The sequence below is a fragment of the Moschus berezovskii genome, chromosome 4 (assembly GCF_049115385.1).
Source record: "Moschus berezovskii isolate FMDL1 chromosome 4, NW_MosBer_1.0, whole genome shotgun sequence".
NCBI lineage: Eukaryota > Metazoa > Chordata > Mammalia > Artiodactyla > Moschidae > Moschus > Moschus berezovskii.
The window spans coordinates 35,575,981-35,603,263 of NC_142463.1; the positions used below are offsets into that span (position 1 = coordinate 35,575,981).

At 40.0% G+C, this 27,283-nt stretch overlaps 1 protein-coding gene across 1 annotated transcript in view; it reads right to left on the minus strand.

Moving 5' to 3' along the window:
* C4H1orf87 (chromosome 4 C1orf87 homolog) overlaps positions 1 to 27,283 on the minus strand; it is a 96,311-nt gene that overhangs the window by 35,976 nt on the left and 33,052 nt on the right. Inside the window, 4 exon segments of the mRNA XM_088834855.1 lie at positions 11,122 to 11,219; positions 21,279 to 21,397; positions 21,400 to 21,440; positions 25,541 to 25,644. Of these exon segments, the coding sequence (XP_088690981.1) occupies positions 11,122 to 11,219; positions 21,279 to 21,397; positions 21,400 to 21,440; positions 25,541 to 25,644 (362 nt within the window).

Genomic DNA, 27,283 nt, shown 5'->3' on the forward strand with positions numbered 1-27,283 from the left:
CTTTATGCTCTGTCATTCCTAGGAGTTGTGATCTCTGCATAGACACAGAAAAGCAGTATGAGGGTAAGTGTACTGGTATGTAAACTTGGACGACAGAAGGAGAGGAAGGAACTGTACTCAAGCAGATACAGAAAGTAGTACCTATGTAATTTTCTGGTTGTGTAAGACTTGGGGCCTCCGAATCAAGAAGACTGTGGTGAAGGGACAAAAATATCTTCTGTTCTTGGCACTTTCCATAAGTAGGCAGGACAAAGCATTGTTCATAGCCAGTGGAGATTCTTTCTAGATTCTGACATTAGAGTGCCTATTAGTTTTTGCTTCTGGTGTTTTGTTTTTTTTTTTCTTACCACTTCATATATGTTCATTGGAATTTTAATCTCTGAAGGAGATGACATTTTACACAAAAGTCCTATATATTAACACAAAAACCAAAAGTCTAACCATAGCAAAAACTCAAAATGGGGGCTATTTTATAGAAACACCCTCGTAATCTTGATGATGTTACTTACAGGTGACATGTTTGTGAGTTTCATACAGGATTCACTCAAACATGTGTGGTACTTCCTTCTGAAACTCATCAGCTTTCTTTACCTTGTGAAATGTATACTCTGGCCAAAATGGACAGTCTGTGGTTCTCCAAACGTGTTATGTTCTTGCTTGCTTTTTTATTTTGGCACATACTGCTCCTTCTATCTCTGACATACTCCTTTCCATCTCTCATCTGATTGGCTCTTACAAGTCCCACCAAGATCCGCTGAGTGTTTAGTAGTACCAGAGAGTCAGCTCTGTTCAGACTGCTAGAATTATAGGTTAAGTCCCATGATTTGAAAAGTTAAATCATTGAAGCCATTCCCTTGAGAATCCTGCAATCTACTATTCCAAATGAGGGGCACAAAATATTCTAGGAAAAGGAGATGGGTAGAAAGAAGACTGTGGAGGAGACTGTTGGCCCGCAGGGGGCTGTATAGTCTGCTAGGGTTGCTATTTAAAAAAAAAAAGTAAGGTGAGAGGGGGGCTTCCCTGGTGGCTCATTTGGTAAAGAATCCACCTGCAGTGTGGGAGACCTGGGTTTGATCCCCGGGTTGGGAAGATCCCCTGGAGGAGGGTATGGCAACCCACTCCAGTATTCATGCCTAGAGAATCCCCATGGACAGAGGAGCTTGGTAGGTTGCAGTGCATGTAGTCACAAAGAGTCAGGCACGACTGAGCAGCAAAACTGAACTGAACTGAAAAGTGAAAGTGAAGCCGCTCAGTCGTGTCTGACTCTTTGAGACCCCATGGACTGCAGCCCACCAGGCTCCTCCCTCCAACCCACTCCAGTATTCATGCCTAGAGAATCTGCATGGACAGAGGAGCTTGGTGGGTTGCAGTGCATGGAGTCGCAAAGAGTCAGACACGACTGAGCAGCCAAACTGAACTGAAAAGTGAAAGTGAAGCCGCTCAGTAGTGTCCGACTCTTTGCGACCACATGGACTGCAGACCACCAGGTTCCTCCCTCCATGGGATTCTCCAAGCAAGAATACTGGAGTGGGTTGCCATTTCCTTCTCCAGGACTGAACACAGGGTTATTTCTCTGTAAGAGCCCATCCTTGGAGTCTCTCTGTGTGTCTAAATGTTCTCCTTATACAGACACCAGTCAGATTGGATGGGGTCTTACTCTAATGACCTTATCTTCAGTCAGTCAGTCAGTTCAGTCAGTCGTGTCTGACGCTTTGCAACCCCATGAATCACAGCACGCCAGGCCTCCCTGTCCATCACCAACTCCCGGAGATCACTCAGACTCATGTCCGTCGAGTTGGTGATGCCATCCAGCCATCTCATTCTCTGTTGTCCCCGTCTCCTCCTGCCCCCAATCCCTCCCAGCATCAGAGTCTTTTCCAGTGAGTCAACTCATCGCATGAGGTGGCCAAAGTATTGGAGTTTCAGCTTTAGCATCAGTCCTTCCAATGAACACCCAGGATTGATCTCTAGAATGGACTGGTTGGATCTCCTTGCAGTCCAAGGGACTCTCAAGAGTCTTCTCCAACACCACAGTTCAAAAGCATCAATTCTTCGGCGATCAGCTTTCTTCACAGTCCAACTCTCATATCCATACGTGACCACGGGAAAAACCATAGCCTTGACTAGACGGACCTTTGTTGGCAAAGTAATGTCTCTGCTTTTTAATATATTATCTAGGTTGGTCATAACTTTCCTTCCAAGGAGTAAGCGTCTTTTAATTTCATGGCTGCAATCAGCATCCGCAGTGATTTTGGAGCCCAGAAAAATAAAGTCTGACACTGTTTCCACTGTTTCCCCATCTATTTCCCATGAAGTGATGGGACCAGATGCTGTGATCTTTGTTTGCTGAATGTTGAGCTTCAAGCCAACCTTTTCACTCTCTTCTTTCACTTTCATCAAGAGGCTTTTGAGTTCCTCTCACTTTCTGCCATAAGGGTGGTGTCATCTGCATATCTGAGGTTATTGATATTTTTCCCGGCAATCTTGATTCCAGCTTGTGCTTCTTCCAGCCCAGCGTTCCTCATGCTGTACTCTGCATACAAGGTGCATAGAGGGTGACAATATACAACCTTGACGTACTCTTTTTCCTATTTGGAACCAGTCTGTTGTTCCATGTCCAGTTCTGACTGTTGCTTCCTGACCTGCATACAGGTTTCTCAAGAGGCAGGTCAGGTGGTCTTGTACTCCCATCTCTTTCAGAATGTTCCACAGTTTCTTGTGATCCACACAGTCAAAGGCTTTGGCACAGTCAATGAAGCAGAAATAGATGTTTTTCTGGAACTCTCTTGCTTTCTCCATGATCCAGCGGATGTTGGCAATTTGATCTCAGGTGCCTCTGCCTTTTCTAAAACCTGCTTGAACATCTGGGAGTTCACGGTTCGCATATTGCTAAAGCCTGGCTTGGAGAATTTTGAGCATGACTTTATTAGCATGTGAGATGAGTGCAATTGTGCGGTAGTTTGAGCATTCTTTGGCATTCCCTTTCTTTGGGATTGGAATGAAGACTGATCTTTTCCAGGCCTGTGGCCACTGCTGAGTTTTCCAAATTTGCTGGCATATTGAGTGCAGCACTTTCACAACATCATCTTCAGGATTTGAAATAGCTCAACTGGAATTCCATCACCTCCACTAGCTTTGTTCGTAGTGATGCTTTCTAAGGCCCACTTGATTTCACATTCCAAGTTGTCTGGCTCTACGTGAGTGATCACGCCATTGTGATTATCTTGGTCATGAAGATCTTTTTTGTATAGTTCTTCTGTGTATTCTTGCCACCTCTTCTTAATATCTTCTGCTTCTGTTAGGTCCATACCACTTCTGTCCTTTATCGAGCCCATCTTTGCATGAAATGTTCCCTTGGTATCTCTAATTTTCTTGAAGAGATCTCTTCTCTTTCCTATTCTGTTGTTTTCCTCTATTTTTTTTTTTTTGCATTGATCGCGGAGGAAGGCTTTCTTATCCCTCCTTGCTATTCTTTGTAACTCTGGCATCAGAGGGCAGACACAAAGAAGAGAAGCGAAAAGCAAAGGAGGAAAGGGCCTTATTTTAGTCATCTCTTTAAAGATCTTACCTTCAAATACATGGTCTAAAGACTGGGAGTTAGGGATTCAACACATGAATTTAGGGGGATACAATTCAACCCATAATAGGAAGAAAGGTTTAAAGAGTCCCAACTGTGGGTACAATTTACTTAAGGACTCTGAAAGTGAAAGTTGCTCAGTCGTGTCTGACTTTGCGACCCCATGGACTATACAGTCCATGGAATTCTCCAGGCCAGAATACTGGAGTGGGTAGCGTTTCCCTAGACTCTGACCCTCATTTTATTCATCTGTGAGGTGGGTATGAAAACATTAATTCATAGGACTGTTTGAAACATAAAATGAGATAAGCCATGTACAGCATATAGCCCTTTTTGTGAACATAGTAGGTGGAGATGCATCAGTCCTTCTGAGTCATGGGGTTATCTTGGTTCTTATTTAACTCAGCTGCTGGAAAACTCATCCAGCTGCAGCATCTTTCTCTGCTTTCATCTTCCTAATCATGTAGCCTAAATTGTATTCTTCTCTCCTTCTATTTACTTGTGAGAAGCACAGTCTTTACTTGGTAGACAGGCAATAAACTCTCAAATCTAGACAAAAGGATTTGTCTTTTTTCATTGAACAGGTGGAAATATAATGTTCAGAGAAATCAGTGACTTGTTCATGTTCTCAAAGCCAGTGCATATGACTGTTGGGATTTCCATTTAGGCCTGTGTGATTACAGAGCTCATGTTGCCTTTCTGTATAGATGGGGGCTGAAGGGGCAATGGAAGGGCTCTACCAGTGAGGAGATGCTACCTGCAAGCTCTGAGGTTCCTTGGATCATACCTGATCCTAGAACTAAAGCCTCTTCACTTTTGTATTCATAACCTACACCTGTCCTGGGTCCTAGGGCAGGAAGATACTGAGTTCCTCAAAATCCAAACCTGTGCTCAGCACCAAGCCCAAGGTTAGAGCTGACTGAAATGCAGGCAGATTGCCTAAAGCCCCTGTGCCTGGGCACTATCCTGCTGCTGCTGCTGCTGCTAAGTCGCTTCAGTCGTGTCCGACTCTGTTCAACCCCATAGACGGCAGCCCACCAGGCTCCTCCATCCCCGGGATTCTCCAAGCAAGAACACTGGAGTGGGTTGCCATTTCCTTCTCCAATGCATGAAAGTGAAAAGTGAAAGTGAAGTCAGTCAGTCGTGTTTGACTCTTAGCGACCCCATGGACTGCAGCCTGCCGGGCTCCTCCATCCATGGGATTTTCCAGGCAAGAGTACTGGAGTGGGGTGCCGCTGCCTTAGGCCTTTGAATTTCATAGGAGTTGTAGGAGAGTTGTTACAGTGTATTAAAAGCCGAGAACCTGAAGCTAGAGAGCCTGTATTGACTTAGTCTTATTGATGAATTCATTTATCAGTTGCATACTAGTTTTAGCTTCCAAGTGCCCCAGCTTCCTCACTTGAAAAGTAATAGTACCTATCTCATGAGGTAGGTGCAAGGATTAAAAAAGTTTGTGTTTATAAAGCACTTAGAACATTGCCTGAGAATATAGTAAGCACTATATAAACGTTGGCTACTACTACTACTAACTTTATTAACAATATTACTATTAGAATTCTTACCCCATAGGAATTACAGGCTCTGGAAGAGAAGATTGTGATTGATGAACTCTTAACAGCCAGATCTGGTTTCCAACACCCAACCAATGGGCAGATTAATACCATACCTCTAATAGCTCACAATTTTCCTATTCCCTTACAATCTTCCCATTCCCATTAAAAAGTAATTGCTGAATTGGACACCTCATGTTTCCTTTATCTCTTAAAATCCTCTGGTTGTTCCTGGGATTATCAGACCAGTCCTTCTCAACCTAATTGCACTCCCAATAATGGGCCAGATGTGTACGATAAGGTCTACTTGGGGCTGTGTCAATTGTGCCACTCTATTTATGAAGCCACCCACAGCAGCTTCATTATTTATCCCCTCCCCCGACACAATTTGGCTTGAGTGCCTATGTTTTAAACTGGGTTTGAAGCATTTAATTTTGCCAATACAATTTTAGAGTATTAGTTTGCCTCCTGTTCTCTCTCTGCTCTCCTTAATTACCATTTATTGCAAAGTCACACAGAAACATTAAATGCTAATTCTGACTTACACGTTCCTGGCCAAGAACTGGGATAATAATTTTCATCCAACACAACCTGAATTCATTTTACATAAGGGTGATTCAGAGTAGTGATTTGAAATCGTAATCAAGTCTTTCTCAAAATCGCCTTACTTTGGCAGTCATTCACTAATGTCTTTGCTAATTGGTAGGCAAATGGCAAAAAACAAAATCTCAGTGTTAAAACACACACATACACACACACACTCTCAAACAGACATACAAAACAACAACTTTGCTGTAGCATGTTCGAAATTGTTCCTCTCATCAGCTCTTGCAATGTGACGGTTTAAGAAAAGAACACAACTCATTTTATTTGGTTAGATGGGGCTAATCCCACATCACCATAATCCCTCCTGATGTTTTATTGATTTTAAAGGACATTTAATCAGGAAGCAGCTCAGCACTAGAATCCTGCTAATTAGTAAGCAGCCACATTCCAAATGGGTTCCCAGTAGAACAGCAGATTAATGGACAATATGTACTAAAATAATGATTCATGCATTCAGCTTCTAAAATGTATGCCTAAATTGCATCTTTAATCTCTTAAGGATATAGGTTTGCATACAAAGCCCTTAACAGAATGGATTTAATTCAACAGAAGAGCTTTAGCCAATGACTATTTAAGGATGAAACAGGTTTATCAATTATAAATGCAATTCTTCATTGACCTCATGGTTTTGATGTCCTTGAACATTCAAAGGTCAAAGATAGGTGAATAAAAAATCAGTGTGCTTCTCTGATAATACACATAAAATGGTAGAAGTTGAGAATTTTGATATAATTATAAGTAGCCTAACCTCATTTGTTCTCTTTCACTCTTATACTTCTGATTCCTGGAATCTTGGTTCTGGACCCGAACTTCTATCAAGTATACTGAATATAACATGAACTTTGACACTTGTATTTTCACCTTTTATACCAGTGCCTTGTGGGAATCTCAGTTTTAGCTTATTGATTTTCTACTTAGCTCTTAGTCCACTTTTTTGCTTTTCCTGCTTAACCACCTCCCTCACCTTCACCCAACTACTTCCAACATTTTACAGAAGTAGAACTCCCATGTCCAAAACTGGTCTAGTAGAAATTCATTGGCTAGGCTCAACCTGCTGTTTACCACTTGATGTCCTCATAACCTTTATCACCATGTGATATGTCACATAGTCTACTTTATTTGTAGTTTCTCTTCCCTTTTAGAATAGAAGCTTCATAAGGGAAGGGACTTTGTTTTATTCATATCTATATTCCCAATGATTAGAATAGTAATTGGTACCCAGTAGGCACTCCATAAATATTTGTTAAATGAATGAATAAATGGACTAATCAAATATGTACCCTGTCTATCATGTACCAAATACTGGCCTACAAGATGATGGAATATAATGTGTTATGATCCTTGCCAGCATGGAGATCACTGTCTAGTCATTAAATTAACAAGTCACACAAATAAATACATAATTTCAAATAGTAATAAGTGATAGGAAAGAACATTGCTGAATGCTCAGAGAGAGTACAGCACAAAGAACATCATTTTGATGGGATGGTTAGGGAAGGCCTTCTACAATTTGACCATGAGCTAAGGATTAGGGAAAGTTTATGTATCTGCATTCCTCAGCATTTTGAAACTTTATTCTTCTCCTAGTTCAGTTCAATTCCATAAATATTTGTCAGATACCTACTAGGTGCCAGGCATTGCTCTGTATACTTGGGATACATCAATAAATAAAGTTTCTGCCTACCCTATGGCACTACAGTCTATCTTCTATCAGAGATTAATTTATAACAACAGTAAACATCATTCACCAATAAATTACCTAGTACATTAATCGTTTGTAAGTGTAGAGAAGGAAGCAAAAGGGATGCAGATTAAGGGGAAGAAAGGATGGGGGGACTACAACTTTAAATAGTGTTTAGTGTAAGCGTATAAACAAGGTGACATTGGGCAAAAACTTATAGAAGGTGAAGGAGTTAGCATGAAGATATTTGGGGAAAGAATATTCTAGGTTGAGGACTCATTCAGAAGACAGGTACTAAGGTGGATGTGTGCCTGGTGTGTTTGAGGAAGGAGAGGAGAACAGTGTGAGTGGAAGAGAATGAGCAAATGAGATTGTAGATGGAGCCAGAGAGGTTGAAGAGGGCAGATTATGTAGCCCTTTGTGAGGACTTCAATTTTCCTCTTCCTTTGAGTGAAATAAGGTGCTCTTGCAGTGCGATAAGCAGAGCAGTGACATTAAATGTTTTAGGCTTTAATAGACCACTGTAGCTTCTGTACTGAGGATAAACTAGGGACAAGGGAACAGCAGAATTCAGTTAGGAGGCCATTATGTAATCCAGGAGAAACATAACGGTAGCTTGGATGGGGTGTTTTTAAGTAATAATAGAGGTGGTGAGAAAAGAGCAGGATCTTGACATAGTCTCAAGATAGGATTGATTTATTCATGAATTACTGAAGGACTGGATATAAAATGCAAGGAAAAGAAAAAAAAGACAAAGGTTACTGGCATGTTGTGTTTTCATTTGAATTCAGTTTAAAATATTGTTAATTTCCCTTGTGATTTCTTCTTTGACCTTTGGTTATTTGTAAAGTGTATTGCTTAGTTTCATAATGTTTGGAGAATTCTGTGATTTTATTTTGTTTTACTTTTGATTTTTGATTTCTAATTTATTTCTTTTGTGGTCAGGAAACATATTTTATAAGATTTAATCCTTTTAAATTTACTAAGACTTGTTTTATCGCTCAGGATAGGGTTTATCTTTTAAATATTTTATGAACACTTAACAAGAATCTGTATTCTGCTGTTGTGTGGGGTGTAATTGCCACTTACATCAAGTTAGTTGATAATATAGTCCAAGTTTTCTGTAGTCTTACTGATTTTCCGTCTACTTGTTTTTATCAATTACTGACAGAAATATGTTCAATTCTCTAAATAAAATCGTGAATTTGTCTATTCCACCTTCAAGTTTTATGTTTTTAATTTATTAACTTGAAACTATGTTATTGAGGGCATGGACATTTAGGTCTGTATGTCCTTTTGATGAACTGAATTTCTTGCAATACCCCTTGATTTAGCATCTACTTTGACTATAGTGTAACCACACCAGCTTATTTTTCATTCATACCAATTAGTAAGGTATATCACTTTCCATCCTTTTACTTTTACTGGGTCTGCCTTTATATTGTGAAAGGGTTTATTTCAGACAGAATTTAGTTGGGTTTTGCTTCCCTGATGGCTCAGATGGTAAAGCGTCTGCCTGCAATGCAGGAGACCCGGGTTTGATCCCTGGGTTGGGAAGATCCCCTGCAGAAGGAAATGGCAACCCACTCCAGTACTCTTGCCTGGAAAATTCCATTAATGGAGGACCCTGGTGGGCTACAGTCCATGGTGTCACAAAGAGTCAGACATAACTAAGCTACTTCATTTTCTCTTTTTCTTTTTTTGCTTTGGAGAAATCTGAAAATTGCTGCCTGTTAATTGGTGCATTTGAACCATTAATACTGCAATTATTGATATGATCGTATTTAAATATATCATCATTATTTGCATTTATTTTCTATTTGTCCTATTTGTTTCTTATTTTCTTTTCCTTCTGTTTTCGGTCTGCTCTTAGTATTTACATGTGGTCATTCAATTCAGACATCTCTATTAGTATTTTTGGGCTTTCCAGGTGGCTTAGTGGTAAAGAACCCACTTCCCAATGCAGGAGATTACCTGCAATGCAGGAGACCTGGGTTGGATCCCTGGGCCAGGAATATCCCCTGGAGAAGGAAATGACAACCCACTTCAGTATTCTTGCCTGGAGAATCCCATGGACAAGGGAGCCTGGTGAGCTACAATCCAATGGGTCACAAAAGAGTTGAACATGACTTAATGACTAAACAACAACAATTAATATTTTTAACTGAATACACTCTTCCTTCAATCAAAATTATACTACTTAGCTGACAGTATACAGGTATTTTTACAGTACCTTTTTATTTCCCCTCCCAGTATTTTATGCTTTTGTCAAATGCTGTACTCTATTATGTTATAAACTCCACAGTACATTGTTATTATTGTTATCTTAAACAGTTGATTATTGTTTAAAGAGATTTTTTTTTAAAATAAGGAAATTGTATTTTTATTCATTGACATATTATGCCTGATACTTTTCATTTCTTTGTGCAGATTAAAAATGATTATTTTCCTTCTGCCCAAGGCCTTCTGTTACTATTTCTTGTAGTACTGCTCTGATGGTTATGAATTCTCTCATCTTTTGTATGTGTAGTCTCCTGCATTGGAGGTGGACTCTTTACCATTAGCACCACCTGGGAAGCCCTTGTATGTGTAAAAAACATCTTACTTCCCATTAGTTTTTGAAAGATAGTTTTGCTGGACGTAGGATTTCAGGATGATCATTTTTCCTTCAGGACTTTAAGGATGTTATTCTATGGTCTTATTATGTTTCTAATGATAAATCTGTCATAATTCTTATCTCTGTTGCTCTTTATGTAATTTGTCACTTTCCCTTGTGCATTTAAGGTTTTTAGTTTACTGCTAGTTTAAGCAATCTGATTATAATGGGCCTTGGTAAAGTTTACTTCAAATTCCTCATATTTGAAGTTCATTAAACCTCTTAGGTCCATGTCTTTATAGTTCTTTTTCAATTTTGGAAAATTACAGCCATTATTTTTTCAACATTCTTTTCTTTCCCTCTATTTATCTTATCTCCTTCCGAGACTCCAGCTTCTCATGCATTAGGCGTCACTATAGCATAATACCATTTTGAGGACTCTAATCCATCCCACATGTGTTCCTCTCTGACTGGTGGAAGTTTGAACTATTCCCAACTCTGGGTGAGATCTAGTGATTTATCCACTTTTTTCCCTTGATGTTTCTTTTGCTGGCCTTGGGTAGTTTCCTCAAATGCAGACATCACCCAAGTGAAGACTTAAGGGTAACTTTTTGGAAGTCTCCATAAAGGATTCTTAGAATATCTTGCCTCATCGCTACTTTGTACCAAGTATTCTAGACTTCTTGGCCTTCCTGAACTTCATCCTCTATATTCCTTTAGCTCAAGGAGAATGCTGGGCTAAGTTTGTAGTCCCCTTTCTTGTTCAGTAAACTGAGCTTACCTCATTTCCTTCACTCAGGAATCAGTGTTCTGTGTTTCCTGATGTCCAAAGTTGTCCAGAAAGTATCACTTCATGTATTTTGTCCTATATTTTAGTTGTTTAGAGTGAAGTGGTAAATCTGACTTGCCATTTATCAGCAAACTGGAAGTGGAAGTTTACTGCTTTAATTTTTCTATGGCCAAAATGATCCTGTGATCTTAATATAAACAGACATCTATTAACTCTGTCTTTAGATAATAAATTGATTGTTTCATGTATAAAACTTTAGCCTAGAGACAGACTTATGTATTTGGTATTCTAATAAAGGACTATATAAATTAAAAAATCAGCTTTATTTCATCTTGGTAACCCAAATCTTGATGGTTAAGCAATGTTTCCAAAAGACTCAAAGTCAGATATAATCCATGTTTCCCACATATAGCCCTGACCTGCAAATAAGAAAAAGATTTGAAATTTCAATATAATTAAATTGATTTGAATTTCTTTCCCATTATCAGAACTTACATAATTTGGACAAAGAATGAATAACCAGGAGTGGAGTATACCACTAGAATAATATTCAGGACAAGAATGTTCAATGGACTGCTCATCAACAGGAAATTTTTTAATGTTTGACAAAGTGGCATAGTTCATTACTCAGAAGCCACTGTACTTTCAAATGCTGATCTTACATTTTTGACAGCTATGGAATGAGTGGTCAAGGTCCAGAAATTATACACACTTATTATATAGGTGAATCACAAAGTACTTTTTAATACTGACTTTGATTTACAAAAGAATCTAGTTTTATTTTACATATGAGGAAACCAAGACTTAGATTGATTTTCTCTATGTCACATGGTTAATAAATGATGGAACTTTGTCTAGAAACCAGATATTCAATTAATATTTGTTGAATGGATGAAGGAAGGGTCACTGCAACTTCCCGAGTACTTAATATTTTCTGAGTCTCACCAACAAACCAGTTCAGTTCTCAAGTTGGTGGGTGTGCGATACTTAGATTCAAACACACCAAACTTTTAGGTTGTGATAGTCTTTGTCGTGTGTTTAGCACACTGTTTAAACGCAGAGTCTTGAGAATAACGCATGATTTATTTTGAACACTGGAAACGCTGTCTGTGATTTGTGTGACCTCAGGAAGTTCCTAAATCTTTTTATGTCCAATTACTTTACCTACTAAGTAAGATGAGTATTTTCTACTTCTCAGAAGAAAGTAAGCAGTTAGAAGAGTGCCTGGATTTTAGGAGGCATTTGACTAATATGTGTTGAAATGAAAAGAAGGAAAGGAGGGAAAAGGAAGGAAAGAGGAGATAGAGGAGAGAGAGAGGAGGGGAGAGGGAAGGAAAGAGCAGAAGGGGCGCAAGAGTACGAGAAAGAGACGGGGTGGAAGAGAGAGAGACGAGAGAAGGAGGGAAGGGGCAAAGAAAGAAGAAAAGAAAGGAAATGTTTTCTTTAGTGTTCAGACTAATTGTAGTACTGTTGTTATTTTGAGAAGAAGTTCCACATAGTGACTGTATTACGCATGTCTTTTAAATCTGATGCTTGGCCATCATGGGGCCCTGCTGACCCTGGAAAAAATGCCTCTTCCAGGGCTAGCCAATTCTTAGAGATACTAAGGGACTTACCTGAAAGTATGTCTTTCATCTGCAAACCAACTACCTCTTTTATTGAGGTTTTCACACTTGGCCACTATTTCCAGGTCCTGATTACTCCAGGGCCAAGTACTAGGCAACTAGGAATGGCCCCTGTGCCCCAGAGCCCACTGAAATTATTCAAACTAGCCAATCCTGAGCCTTCTTATCCTGCTTCGTCCACCCACAATAAATGCTCCTGCCCACACTTTCCCCTCATCCCGCTGCCTCCTGACCAACTCTGGTGGTTTACATGTGGCCCATGTGGTGTCTGTGCTCCTCCTCTTGGGAACCGTGAGTAACAAACTATCTTTTCAATGGCAATCACCTCCTGATCTGTTGGTCTGCCCATACTTGAATAATATAACGTATGTCATGATACAGTGACAAAAGCCTAATCTTCATTTATCTTTTTGAAAGGAAACAACCAATCTGGGTTAGAAACATGTTACTTACTAACTGTAGAGGAATATTTCAGGGAAGGAAAAAGACAGATATAAAACATGAAAAAAAGGAATAACAGTGTGCCAGAAAAATAAGGAGTTGAGGATAATTCCAGGAAGAATAAATGCATGTATAAATAATGGGTGAAAAAGAGCATTGTGCTTTTTAGAAACTACATGTTTTTTGGCATAATTCACTCTACTATAGTTTTATACCCCTTTTCACTGGGCAGTAAATATCTGTTCATTAGAGCATCTCTAAAAGACTGGTTTATTGAGGGTTGGATTGTGTTTCCTTCATTTTCCTATCACCATTGCCAAATACAGTGTTGAAAATTACTTATTGAATAAATGAATATATAGATGAATTAGGAATGAATGAATTAGTTAAAAATACTGAAGGTAAAGGCATAGGTTTGCAAAAATAGAGTGGTAGAAATTAGTTATGTTATGCCATTTTACTCAATAAATAAAAATCAATTTATCCTCATGATTAGAGCATATTAATGTATTTTTAAACATCAGTATTAACAGGTTATTCTAAAAACAGTTTATTTACTTCTGGCAACATTGAGTTTTGCTCTAGGCTAAATGAACAGCAGATTAGAAATAGTACATCAGGGTTCCTAGTAGTAGATTGATTGATAGATGCTACAAACTGACTGCTGACAGTTGTGGAAGAGCAATACAAACATCTACCAGAAAATCCTGGCAATTTAGTGTTATTTAGGATTATTTTTAAAATCCATGAATATTCATTATGAAGTCCTTATTCAACAAGAAAATTTTTGGTTGTATATAGTTTCTTTGGTTCAATTAGGGCATTTAAAAAATCAAATGTAAATAAAATACCTATGTTATTTAGAAAATGACAAGTAAAATAAATATTCATTTCCTCAAAATGCTCCTGGAAAGACTGATGTACAGATGCTCTCTCTACTTCCTTCCCATTTATGGCTTCATTTGCATTTTACCCCATCACTCTACTTAAATTGTGTTTACCAAGTCATTAGTAACCTCTGAAGTTTTGCATTTAATGAATACTTTTCAATTCCGATTACAGATGATCTTTGCAGCCTGTGACCTGGCTGATCTTGCCATCCTTTCGTAAGTCTCTTCTCTTGGCATTCTTGATCACTCCCATGTCTCTTTTGATTATTTTTGGTCTCCTTTCTTGGCTTGTCTTCATCTACCTGCTCTTGAACAACAGGTGTCCTCCTCAACCTTCCCTTCTTACCTCCTATTATGTCCTTGAGTAATCCTCAGTTCAGTTCAGTTCAGTTCAGTCGCTCGTCGTGTCCGACTCTCCGCGACCCCATGAATCACAGCACGCCAGGCCTCCCTGTCCATCACCAACTCCCGGAGTTCACTCAAACTCATGTCCACAGAGTCGGTGATGCCATCCAGCCATCTCATTCTCTGTCGTCCACTTCTCCTCCTGCCCCCAACCTTTCCCAGTATCAGAGTCTTTTCCAGTGAGTCAACTCATCGCATGAGGTGGCCAAAGTATTGCAGTTTCAGCTTTAACATCAGACCTTCCAATGAACACCCAGGATTGATCTCCTTTAGAATGGACTGGTTGGATCTCCTTCAGTACAAGGGACTCTCAAGAGTCTTCTCCAACACCACAGTTCAAAAGCATCAATTCTTCGGTGATCAGCTTTCTTCACAGTCCAACTCTCACATCCATACATGACCACTGGAAAAACCATAGCCTTGACTGGACAGACCTTTGTTGGCAAAGTAATGTCTCTGCTTTTTAATATACTATCAAGTTTGGTCATAACTTTCTTTCCAAGGAGTAAGCGTCTTTTACTTTCATGGCTGCAGTCAGCATCTGCAGTGATTTTGGAGCCCAAAAAAATTAAGTCTAACACTGTTTCCACTGTTTCCCCATCTATTTCCCATGAAGTGATGGGACCAGATGCCATGATCTTTGTTTTCTGAATGTTGAGCTTCAAGCCAACCTTTTCATTCTCCTCTTTCACTTTCATTAAGAGGCTTTTTAGTTCCTCTTCACTTTCTGCAATAAGGGTAGTGTCATCTGCATATCTGAGGTTATTGATATTTCTTCCAGCAATCTTGATTCCAGCTTGTGCTTCTTCCAGCCCAGTATTCCTCATGATGTACTCTGCATATAAGTTAAATAAGCAAGGTGACAATATACAGCCTTGACGTACTCCTTTTCCTATTTGGAACCAGCCTGTTGTTCCATGTCCAGTTCTGACTGTTGCTTCCTGATCTACATACAGGTTTCTCAAGAGGCAGGTCAGGTGGTCTGGTATTCCCATCTCTTTCAGAATTTTCCACAGTTTCTTGTGATCCACAGAATCAAAGGCTTTGGCATAGTCAATGAAGCAGAAATAGATATTTTTCTGGAACTCTCTTGCTTTCTCCATGATCCAGCGGATGTTGGCAATTTGATCTCTGGTGCCTCTGCCTTTTCTAAAACCTGCTTGAACATCTGGGAGTTCACGGTTCACATATTGGTGAAGGCTGGCTTGGAGAATTTTGAGCATGACTGTACTAGCGGGTGAGATAAGTGCAATTGTGCGGTAGTTTGAGCATTATTTGGCATTGCCTTACTTTGGGATTGGAATGAAGACTGACCTTTTCCAGTCCTGTGGCCCCTGCTGAGTTTTCCAAATTTGCTGGCATATTGAATGCAGCACTTTCACAGCATCATCTTTCAGGATTTTAAATGGCTCAACTGGAATTCCATCACTTCCACTAGCTTTGTTCGTAGTGATGCTTTCTAAGGCCCACTTGACTTCACATTCCAAGATGTCTGGCTCTAGGTCAGTGATCACATTATTGTGACTATCCTGGTCGTGAAGATCTTTTTTGTACAGTTCTTCTGTGTATTCTTGCCACCTCTTCTTAATATCTTCTTCTGTTAGGTCCATACCATTTCTGTCCTTTATCGAGCCCATCTTTGCATGAAATGTTCCCTTGGAATCTCTAATTTTCTTGAAGAGATCTCTTGTTTTTCCTATTCTGTTGTTTTCCTCTAATTCTTTGCATTGATCACTGAGGAAGGCTTTCTTATCTCTCCTTGCTATTCTTTGGAACTCTGCATTCAGATGCTTATATCTTTCCTTTTCTCCTTTGCTTTTCACTTCTCTTCTTTTCACAGTTATTTGTAAGGCCTCGTCAGACAGCCATTTTGCTTTTTTTCATTTCTTTTCCATGGGGATGGTCTTGGTCCCTGTCTCCTGTACAATGTCACGAACCTCCGTCCAGAGTTCATCTGGCACTCTATCTATCAGATCTAGTCCCTTAAATCTATTTCTCACTTCCACTGTATAGTCATAAGGGATTTGATTTAGGTCATATCTGAATGGTCTAGTGGTTTTCCCTACTTTCTTCAATTTAAGTCTGAATTTGCCAATAAGGAGTTCATGATCTGAGCCACAGTCAGCTTCAACTCCATATTGAAGACCCTTATGTCATTATTTAGCTTTACTCTCTCAAGCTACATCAACATGCTCAAAAGTGAACTCATCATTCTTTCCTTTGCCTCCCCAAACTCCTTTTCTGTTTCCTGTCTTAGAGAATGGAACCACCATCTAGTCAAAGTCAGAACCTTGGGAGTCATTTTTCATTCCTCCTAATTCAGGATCTTTGTCCAATTAAGTCACCAAGACCTACTTTTCTGCCTCCTTAATATCTCTATCCCTCCTGCTACTTTCCTGGTTTAAATTCTCATTTCTTGCTTGAATTACTGGAACACCCTTTTAAAGTTTCTCTCTGTCTCTAATTCTCCGTATCTATTAGAGTACTCTTTTCAAATTTCAAATTTGATCATATCATTCACTTGTTTATTATTCTTCAGTGATTCCACTGGAGCTTCAGATAGAGTCACATTCCTTAGAAAGACCCTTCAAAAACTGGTTCCTCCAACCATTCTAACATCAACTTGAGCAGCATCTCCCACCGTCCCCAGTCATCATACACTCACTGTGTTATGCCTATATGAGTAGTTTATCATTCCCTGAACTAGCCATGCTGTCTTTCATCTCAGTAACATTTCACATTGCAGCTTTTACCTAGAAAACCTTTCCTGTCCCTTCTTCTGCCCTACCAAAATTCTTTGCCAAATTCACATGTCCTCTAAGATTCAGTATTTGCTTTATCTCCTTTGGAGTTTTTGGGTGAGGCTAGGTTGTTATTCCTTCTCTGTGTTCAAAGTTACTGCCAGCAATGTATTTGTCATACAAAACTGTAACATGTTTAAAATGCTGCGTTTTCCCTGAACTCCTGGAGAACTCTGGAACTGAAATCATAACTGCGTGCTGTCCTCAGTGCCTTACCACGCTGCCCAGAATACACTGTGATTAGTATGTTGAATGCAAGAATAAACATGCCATATTGATCAGAAAGATGGCAATTGGTTTGGAAGTAGGGGACGATTGCAAACTAGTATAAATCATTTACATTTTAGGGCAGAGTGTACTGATGGAGAAGCAACTAAACACAAAAAAGGAGCCTGGCCAACTGCAGAAGAATGTCTTACAGTTTTGATCACTTGGTAAACTAGTGCCATAGCTGGAGTCTTGCCAAGGACAAATTTCACATTCACAAGCCCCTGTTCACTCAGTAATGGGATTCCCTCCTGATGATAGTGAGGAGGTTGCATGAACATCAGGCAAAGAGTAATTAGAGGTAGAGTAACCTGTGTTCTAGCAATTCCTCCTGGCAGGAAGGTCTGGGAGTAGTTTGGTAGGGCTTTGTGTTATAGAGCAGAAAGGAGTTCAGAAGGTAAAGAATATGGATTATGTATAAAAGTGTTAAACTGAACCTCTATGCTTGGAAACTTCTTAGGTTCCACAGCCTACTCAATCCATGGACAAGAAAGTGCAAGTGCTGATCATCCAACTCTTTCGTGACCCCATGGACTGTATTCCCCAGGCTCCTCTGTCCATGGAATTCTCCAGGCAAGAATACTGGAGGGGGTAGCCATTCCCTGCTCCAGGGAATCTTCCTGACCCGAAGATCAAATCTGGGTCTCCTGCATTGCAGGCAGATTCTTTACCATCATACCTGATATGAATGATGGTCAGGGAAGTTAATAAATAAATATATGTGGATCCACATTGCCCTCAGGAGTCCTTCCTGAGCCATCATTGAATGAAGGATGTGACAGAGGGACAGAATGAGTGAGTCCACAGAACGAGGATCGCAGATATCAGGTATGTTTTTATACTGTTCTTTGAGATTGGTGACAGTGCCATTGATTTGAATGACAGGACCCATAAGTCATCCTTCAGAACAGCTTTAAGTCATCTGAGGAGGTACAGGTGATCTGTGAACCCTCTGAAATACTGGCTGTGAGGATGTGCTCTTCTCCCCCTCTGAATACGGGGTGCATAGGTTTCATGAGAAACTTAAGGAGGTCTGAGATCCTCTCCCTTGTGCCCTTTAGAACTATTGATCAAAAAGAGAAACAATTCAGATGGCCTTTTCCAGTCACCTTTGAATCCTGTGTCCAGCAACAAGGATGTTGGGGTGCAACTGCTGCTGCATCTCACATTCTAGGGAAACACAGTTCTATTTGCCATGCCTCCCAGAACTGTAATATACTTTGAGTGAGTTCCAGATGTCTTAAGAGATGCCAGATGGCTCATGAGAGGCAGACCAGCTTCAAGGAAAATGTGCCCTATTTTCTTCAAAATGAACAACAAATTTAAGTTTTCAGGGCCAGCTGTGGGGGAAGGCATTCAGAACCTGCTCTGACAGCCAGCACTCCATGGGGCCATCACTTGACCCTGGGAAAGAGCCTCCTTCCTTAGACTATTTTGCAGTGATAATTTCACCAAACACTGATTTAAAAAAATATATACATATATATGGAAGGGAAACCTATTTCCTGAGTGCCTCACATATCAGACAGTATACTAAGTGCTTTCACATACTTATCTTACTTAATCCTCACAATAGACACAGGAGGTAGATATTTGGAGCCCACTTTTTTCCAGATGGTAAATCAGAGACTCAAAGAGCTTAAGCAAATTTATTTTGATTTTCAAGTCATTCATATTCCATTCTATGAGTGTCATCTGAGAACATTCAAGCTTCACTGATACTGTTATGTATTTTCTAATCTGACAAAAAGTGGTTCTTGCTTAGTCAGTTTCTGCTGATCTTCTCAAAAACATAATAAAGGCCATTTATGATGTGTGGAATCTCCTGTAATGTTCTCTCTTCCAGTGAAACATGCTTGCATGTTTAATATTCATGGATACAATACACATGCACACACACACACATACACACTATCATGTGACTTTGCCTTTGCATGGTTAGTTGACTGTATAAATGAAAAAGTACATAGAAAGTTATTTCTGTCATGGAATAAGGATCCACTTTCAATGTATTGTGTCCTTGGTTTCTTAGTAAACATCACTTGCTCTTTTGAATTTTCAGACTCTCAATTCTTAACCCCTGTTTACCTGGATGAAAGGCGTTTTCCAATCTTTGCTTCAGGAACTTTCTTTCCCCTATAAATTACAATCCTTTTTGCTTCTCTGGATTTTTAATTCCTGTATCCTAGACTCAGTGAAATCTTCCAGCTACCATCTGCCTATTGGAGTTCCAATTCTGTCTCTCAGTGTCCAATATTCTTCTGTATTTGAATCCTGGCTCTGCCTTTTGCTTGCTGTGGTCCTTGAGAGATTCAGTTGTCTTCTCTGGGAATCAGTTGTTATTTCATTTATTAAATGGGTATTATAACATCTACCTAGATTTTCCTCTTACCTGTAAATGTTAAATGAGTAAATATAAGTAAAGCATTTAACGCAGTGTTTGGCAGTTTAGGAAGAACTCAGCAAAGCCTCGTGGTGCAAGTTGTTATAAATGGAATTGCAGTCAATGTGGTCACTATTATTTTGCCTGTATCCAAGGTAATCTCATGACTGGAGTTTGTTTGGCTAAATACAACACATGGGTTAATATGGTTCTGGACTCTCTTTTATGAAACATATCTACCCAGTTAATTAATGCTCCAAAACTGCATTGCTAATCTCTGTCAGCAATAAACCACATCAGTCCCTACAATTTGGTGTCCCTAAAGAACAGAGTACCACCTGCTGACCTCACTGGAAACTGGTAGAGGGTGTGATAAATGAACACTTAGTTTTGGAAAAAATATTTGTTTTCCACTGTGAAATATTATTTGGATATTGTCATATTGTCTATTGTTAGCATAAAACATAGCCCAGTGTAAGTAATTCCTGGACCAATTCGGCATATTTCACAATTCTTTACTCTTGTTTTTCTCCTCTTGGTCACAGGAAATAGTTAATTGTGAAATGTAATCCACAGGCAGAACACAGATCAAAACTGGACTTTTTTTTTTTAATTTGAATTTTTATTTCAGTGTCTTTTAATCACCTTTAAATTTATTTTTAAATATAATGTTATTTATTTATTTTTGACTGTGCTTGGTCTTCATTGCTTTTGTTTGGGCTTTCTCTAGCTGTGGTGAGAACAGACCACTCTTCATTGCACTGTGTAGGCTTCTCATTGTGGTGGCTTCTCTTGTTGCAGGGCATGGGCTGTAGGACTTGGGGCTTCAGTAGTTGCTGGACGTGGGCTCAGTAGTTGCAGCTCTTGGGCTCTAAAGTACAGGCTCAGTAGTTGTTGTACATGGGCTTAGGGTTGTGGGATCCTCCTGGACCAGGGATCAAACTCATGTCTTCTGCATTGGTGGAAGGTGGATTCTTTACCACTGAGCCACCAGGGAAGCCCTCATTTTAAAGTTTCTATTAAATAAGAAATGGCTTGATTTCCAAAGAGATGGCCAATTTATTACATAAGGAATTAGAGGTAGAAACAGGAAAGGGAAATTCTACTGTAAACATTCTGTTTTCTTTAGCTCATTATTTTCCTCTTAGTTGATTAAAATTTGGGAAGTGACTATTAGACTTACATAATAAATACTAAACTTACATAGTTAAAATTTTCCTGCTGCTGCTGCTAAGTCACATCAGTCATGTCCAACTCTGTGCGACCCCATAGACGGCAGCCCACCAGGCTCCCCTGTCCCTGGGATTCTCCAAGCAAGAACACTGGAGTGGGTTGCCATTTCCTTCTCCAATGCATGAAAATGAAAAGTGAAAGTGAAGTCGGTCAGTCGTGTCCGACTCTTAATGACCCCATGGACTGCAGCCTACCAAGCTCCTCCATCCATGAGAGTTTCCAGGCAAGAATACTGGAGTGGGTTGCCAGTGCCTTCTCTGTAAAATTTTCCTAGGATGTACATAATTAGTATATATGCACTCCTACTTTCAAAGCTAGCCAGTTATGGATATCAGTATGTTTATTCTTAGTGAACTGTGCCTTGTTACTATAGACCCAGTGCCCCAAGATAGCCTTCTGTAGATGAATGAATCTGAAATCTAATTTAGGTTACCTTGGGTGGGGGCAGGCAGCCAGAGAATGAGTGATCTTCTTTTCAGAAACTTAGGTTGAGTTTCTCTATGTTGAGTTTGGCCTTGGTTGCCCTCAGTGCCATCTTCAGGGCTTCCAACAGTTCACTTCTGACTGTGAATTGTAGTCTTGAGGGGCGGTATTGCTTGGAGAAGCAGGAGAAAGGCTGTGAAAAGACGATTTACTCAAAGCTGCTGTATGTTTTCATACTCTCTTACCCCTGCTATACACCGTGGAACCATAGAACCCACCCAGGAAGGCCTTCTAAATCTGGGTAACCTCATCACAGGACTGCATGTGGAGACTGCATAGGTCAACTGAAGTTTGTTCTATTCTAGTGAGTTCCACAGTCTCTTCTCTCAGAGGTACTGATCCATTCAACTAGATCATAGACTAAAACTTGTAATCCACTAATTTTTTTCCAGGTGAGGAAAACTTAAAATTGATCGTAGCAGTTTACTTACCTATTTGATCTTTTTAATACTTTTTTAAGTCCTGATAAATATTGATGCTGCTGCTGCTAAGTTGCTTCAGTCGTGTCCGACTCTGTGCGACCCCATAGACGGCAGCCCACCAGGCTCCCCCGTCCCTGGGACTCTCCAGGCAAGAACACTGGAGTGGGTTGCCATTTCCTTCTCCAAAGATAAATATTGATAGCAAATATCAATAGCAATTTGATAGCAAATTCCCAAACTGTCCATTTCCACAAGCAAAGCAGATCCTACCAGATCCCTGTAGCCAGGGAAGCTATCTAGAAGGAAATCTTGAACCAGGTAAACGTCCTTCATTATCCTTGACTCTGCTCTTTGAATCTGGAAAACCCAGAAAAGTTTTGGGAACAATTATTTACTTACCGTCTGGCATGCAAATGTATGTAGTTACTAAGATGGTATATCTGTTTGTTGTTTCTTTAAATGATTGGTGAAAAACAGCAAGGTGATAAAGTGTTATAGTCATGTATTTTATGAAACTACTTTGAGGTATTTACTCACTTAACATTCCAGTGTATGTGTCCTTTCAGATCTAAGCTGTGCTATCTCCTTCAGATAGCTTTTCCTGTTTCCTCTGTTTTAACTTAAGTTCTACTTCTCTAGACAGACATTCTATGACATCCCCCAAACCCCATTCATGTAAATTATGGGAAATTTCATGAATTTCCATTCATAAATTCATGAAATTTCCTTTCAGTGGTATGCTGGTAAATCATTAATGACCAACTCTCCAAGATAAAGCCGTAATCTGTAGCCTTACAAATTTTCATGGTGCAAAAACTCCCACTGTGGTCAGTTTCCAGTTGCCAATATGATGTTCCTGAGTGAGGTACTGGGAACTGGGGTTCACAGTCAGCCCCTCTAGTGCTCCTGAACCCCCTGCTTGAGAAACTCTTTCAAATTTCTTTTCCTGTAATCAGTTTCCCTCAAGTTGCGATTGCTTCCTGATTCTTTTAGCTGTTGTTTTCTGTCTGACCTCCCTTTGCAAACTGTTCCATAAGATGTGGGCTGAGTCTGTTTTGCACCTATATCTGTGGATCTTGTACAGATTGGTTTTGCCAATCTGATGTATCTGTTCCAGATTTGAAGTAGAAGGTTTCTTTCCTTTTTCCTTTTTTTGTAACACCGGTTTCTGTAGGAAGGAATTCATAAGAAAGACTTTAGCCCTCGGCTCAGTACACAGAGTACTGAATGGGAGGTTTTGTATGGAGCCCATTTACTGCAGCTGGTGGATTTCATAGAAAACCCTTCTGCAGTTTACTTCATCTGGTCCAACTTAGGTGATGAAAGCTATTGCCACTGGTGATGCTGGAGGTATTTTAAACATCACAGAGCTGTCCCACATAAAGCTCTACCTGACAGAACATGGGAGGGACTTTTTCTGAGCTGTACATTAATTAATAAAGAGCCTGGATTCATTACAGGTCATCAGTCCTGCACTTCCACAAACACACTGTCTGGTTTATATAGAGCAGCACCTTCTCTGATGAATTCAAAATGTTATCTTTATGGACCTTTTTTATGTAGTAGATATCCAAATGTTCCTGCAAGTGAAATGATGCACGCTCTTTGGATAATTGGAGGTGCCGATGACATTCCACAGATATTTATTGAGCATCTCCCATGTGCCAGGAACTATGCTAGAACTATGCTGGACATTGAGCTGGCCAGGAAAGACACTATTCCTCACCTCAAATGTCAAAGAAGTAATTATAAGCACAATGACTACTATAAAAAGAAAGGGCTGTGAGGTTATACAGCACAGAGATATACCCTAGTCTAGGGCTCAGGAAAGGCTTCCTGTCTAGGATTCATGAGACCCATATCTGCCAGTAAGTGGCCATTTGTTCTGACGCATCACCTCCTGCTCCTCAGGTTGCAAATCTCACTATCTGTACTATAAGAAGTACGGCTGCTGATTATTAAATATTGCTGGAGATTTATGGCTCTCAGCAGGGAAGTTGCTCCAAGTGGTATTTGACTGGTGTACCCATATGGCAGCAGCACTTTCTTTGGACTGTGAGCCCTTGAGGGAGAGACTGAGCCTTGCCAATCTCTGAATTCACTGTGCTCAGCAAAGTGTGCCTGGCAAACAGCTGGCATTCAATGGTTGCATGTAGAATGAAGTAATGCAATCAAAAAGGGCACATTGCACATTGTAGAAAGGAATCAAGTCTATCACTTGGTCCAAGGGCATTTTTATAGGAAACCCTGCCTTTTTCCTAGAGTGAAGTGACATACTTCAGTGCCATGGCTCTTAACCACTATGTCACATTATTTGGAACTGGAAAGGATGTCTTCTGGTATTAATAGTAGTATTAAATACTCAGTTGTATTTGACTCTTTGCAACCCCATGGGCTGTAGCCTGCCAGGCTCCTCTGTCCATGGAATTCTCCCAGCAAGAATACTGGAGTGGGTAGCCACTCCCTTCTCCAGGGGATCTTCCTGACCCAGAGATCTAACCTAGGTCTCCAGCATTGTAGGCAGGTTCTTTACCATCTGAACCTCCAGGGATAGTTTCAAAATAGTAACAAACCCTATCAGGTACCATTTTTAAGAACTATGCATTGACTAACTTAGTTCCTCTTACAAATCTGTAAAGCAAAGGGAAATCTATCACTGTTTCCATTTAACAGCTGGAGAATGGAAGCACAGAGAGGGTAAGTGACCAGCCCAAGTTTACAGAGTCACTAATGGGCAGAAACAGGAATTGAGTCTAGGTTTCTGTCAGTATAAGCTATGCTTCTAACCACTGCATTTTGTCATTTTTCGTGGAGAACACAGCCTATCATGCTTTACTGTGTCTCATCTCTAATACTATTCCTCACAGCCTATATTTATGTTGGGTTAAAGAGCAGAGACATTACTTTGCCAACAAAGGTCCGTCTAGTCAAGGCTATGGTTTTTCCAGTGGTCATGTATGGATGTGAGAGTTGGACTGTGAAGAAAGCTGATCGCCGAAGAATTGATGCTTTTGAACTGTGGTGCTGGAGAAGACTCTTGAGAGTCCCTTGGACTGCAAGGAGATCCAACCAGTCCATTCTGAAGGAGATCGATCCTGGGTGTTCCTTGGAAGGACTGATGCTAAAGCTGAAACTGAAATACTTTGGCCACCTCATGCGACAAGTTGACTCACTGGAAAAGAGTCTGATGCTAGGAGGGATTGGGGGTGGGAGGAGACAGGGACGACAGAGAATGAGATGGCTGGATGGCATCACTGACTCTGTGGACATGAGTTTGAGTGAACTCCAGGAGTTGGTGATGGACAGGGAGGCCTGGCATGCTGTGATTCATGGGGTCGCAAAGAGCCGGTCACAACTGAGCGACTGAACTGAACTGAATTGATTTCTTTCCTTTGAGATTATATGAAGGAATTACTGATTTCTGTACCTCAGACCTTTTTCTGCTAGTGCCTGTAACTCAGGAGTTCACTGTCTGAACATATTTCTGGAATCACACCATGTGGACCGGAACTCTGCCTGGTACACACTCATTTATTATTTCGTAAGGAGGTTTTTCATTTTCACATGGCAGTCTCATAAAAATGATGCATTGTTGCAAATAAGTTTCTATGCATGCCTGTACAGGAGGGAGAAAAGAAAACTATAAGCAAAAGGCAAAGCATTGGTAAAGGCTAAAGTGATTTTGCACTGGGTGAAGTCTTCAAATGTATTACTTCAAGAGCCCTCCCAGCTCTTGAAGTCTATACACACTATGCCCATAAATAGGGAGAAAAGTACCTTTTATGGCTACTACTGTGAGTTGCTTTTACAGTTGCTGTCCTCAACTCCTTTGTTTTGCTCTGTATCTGCTGAAGCTGCAACTTTTAAAAACCAGAGTAGCTTTTCATAATTCACCTGAAAATTATATATCAAAGAGAACATCCTCATTTAATTTACACTTAGGGGAAAGAAGATACCTGCTGACATAAAATGTATTTGGAAAAATTTTTAGCATTGAAAATTTTAAAAACAGATTTTAAAATATTGTAATTACTAGTGCTTTTTTATTTTTTTGGATCAACAATTCTTTAATTTTCCCTTCTGGATATATGGTAAAATGATACTTCCTGGTTGTTTTGTGGTTGAGTAGGGTGATGATCAGTTCTGGCCAGTGAGTTGAGAGCAGAAGTGACATGCACTACTTCTGGGCTGAGGATTAAACTGCTGACATGAACCCCCTCCCAGATATCTCTTTTTCCCCTCTGACATCACATCCACTAATATTCCAGAGTGGATGCTCACCAGCCTGGATTTGGAGCTAAGATGATGATGGTACTGAGAAGAGCCTAGGCAGGACTCATTATGAAAAATAAGCTTTCGTTCTTTTAAGTCACTGAGACTTTGGGGCTCTTTGTTACAACAGCATGACCTAGCCTCTACCTTCTCTCTCTCTCTCACAAGTCTCATACATTTATTATATATATTATATACTTATATTTGCTTCTGCTGCTAAGTCACTTCAGTCGTGTCTGACTCTGTGTGACCCCATAGACGGAAGCCCACCAGGCTCCCCCATCCCTGGGATTCTCCAGGCAAGAACACTGGAGTGGGTTGCCATATACTTATATTTAGATATATTCAAAAGATAAAGTCAGATTACTTGGGGGCAAGGCTTTATTTACCTAAGTGAAAAACTTAAGACTTTCTTTTTTTACATAGGAAAAGACTAAAAGAATGTCATCCACTTCCATTGCTTGACTGGATGATTATTCTGGGGACTCTGATGGGCAGACAACTCCAGGGTAGTGGAGGTGGGTAGCAATGGGGAAGGGAAGTCAGATAAGGTTCTGATAGAAACTAGGACTCAGGCTGGAGAATTGACTTGAACTGAAGATTCATAAAGGTTATGTTAATAGGTTGACACTGTATTGCTAAATACAATTTTCATAAATATACAGTTAATTCTATTTTTGCAGGTTAGGAGTGGGCAGGAGATAGAACCTACTAAATGTTAAACATGAGGCCAGGTACTTTGCATTTATTATATTACTAAATCTTCACATTAGCCCTATGAGATTGGTTTTGACCTGATTTTCCATCAACACGTGCTCATTTATGATTTTTCCATTGCTATTGTTTCTTCCTATTTTAGGATATTGTCTTCTCGCTCCCAGAATTGTTACACTTGGACTATGCTGTGTATTCACTTACAGTGTGAACTTAGGAAGTGTAATGCTCAGAAAAAGAACCCTGGCCTTATCTTTGGGGAACCTTTATCTCTGCCCTGGGTCTGCCATTAATTCTCTGAGTTTCCTGAGCAAGTTCCTTGATCCTCTGGGTTTCAGTTTCCTAATTAGTAAAATGATGGTGATGAGCCATATTTCAAAGATGCCTCCCATCTCTAAATCTCTAGGAACTGTCAGGATACATCTTTATCAAGTTCTCCATTCTAACCTCAGAGCTTGTAGACTGGCAGACCTGTTATCTTGAATCTGTAACTATTCCAATGGTGTTAAGAGTTGACAATGAAAGTTGGGCTAGGAAACCTTTTAAA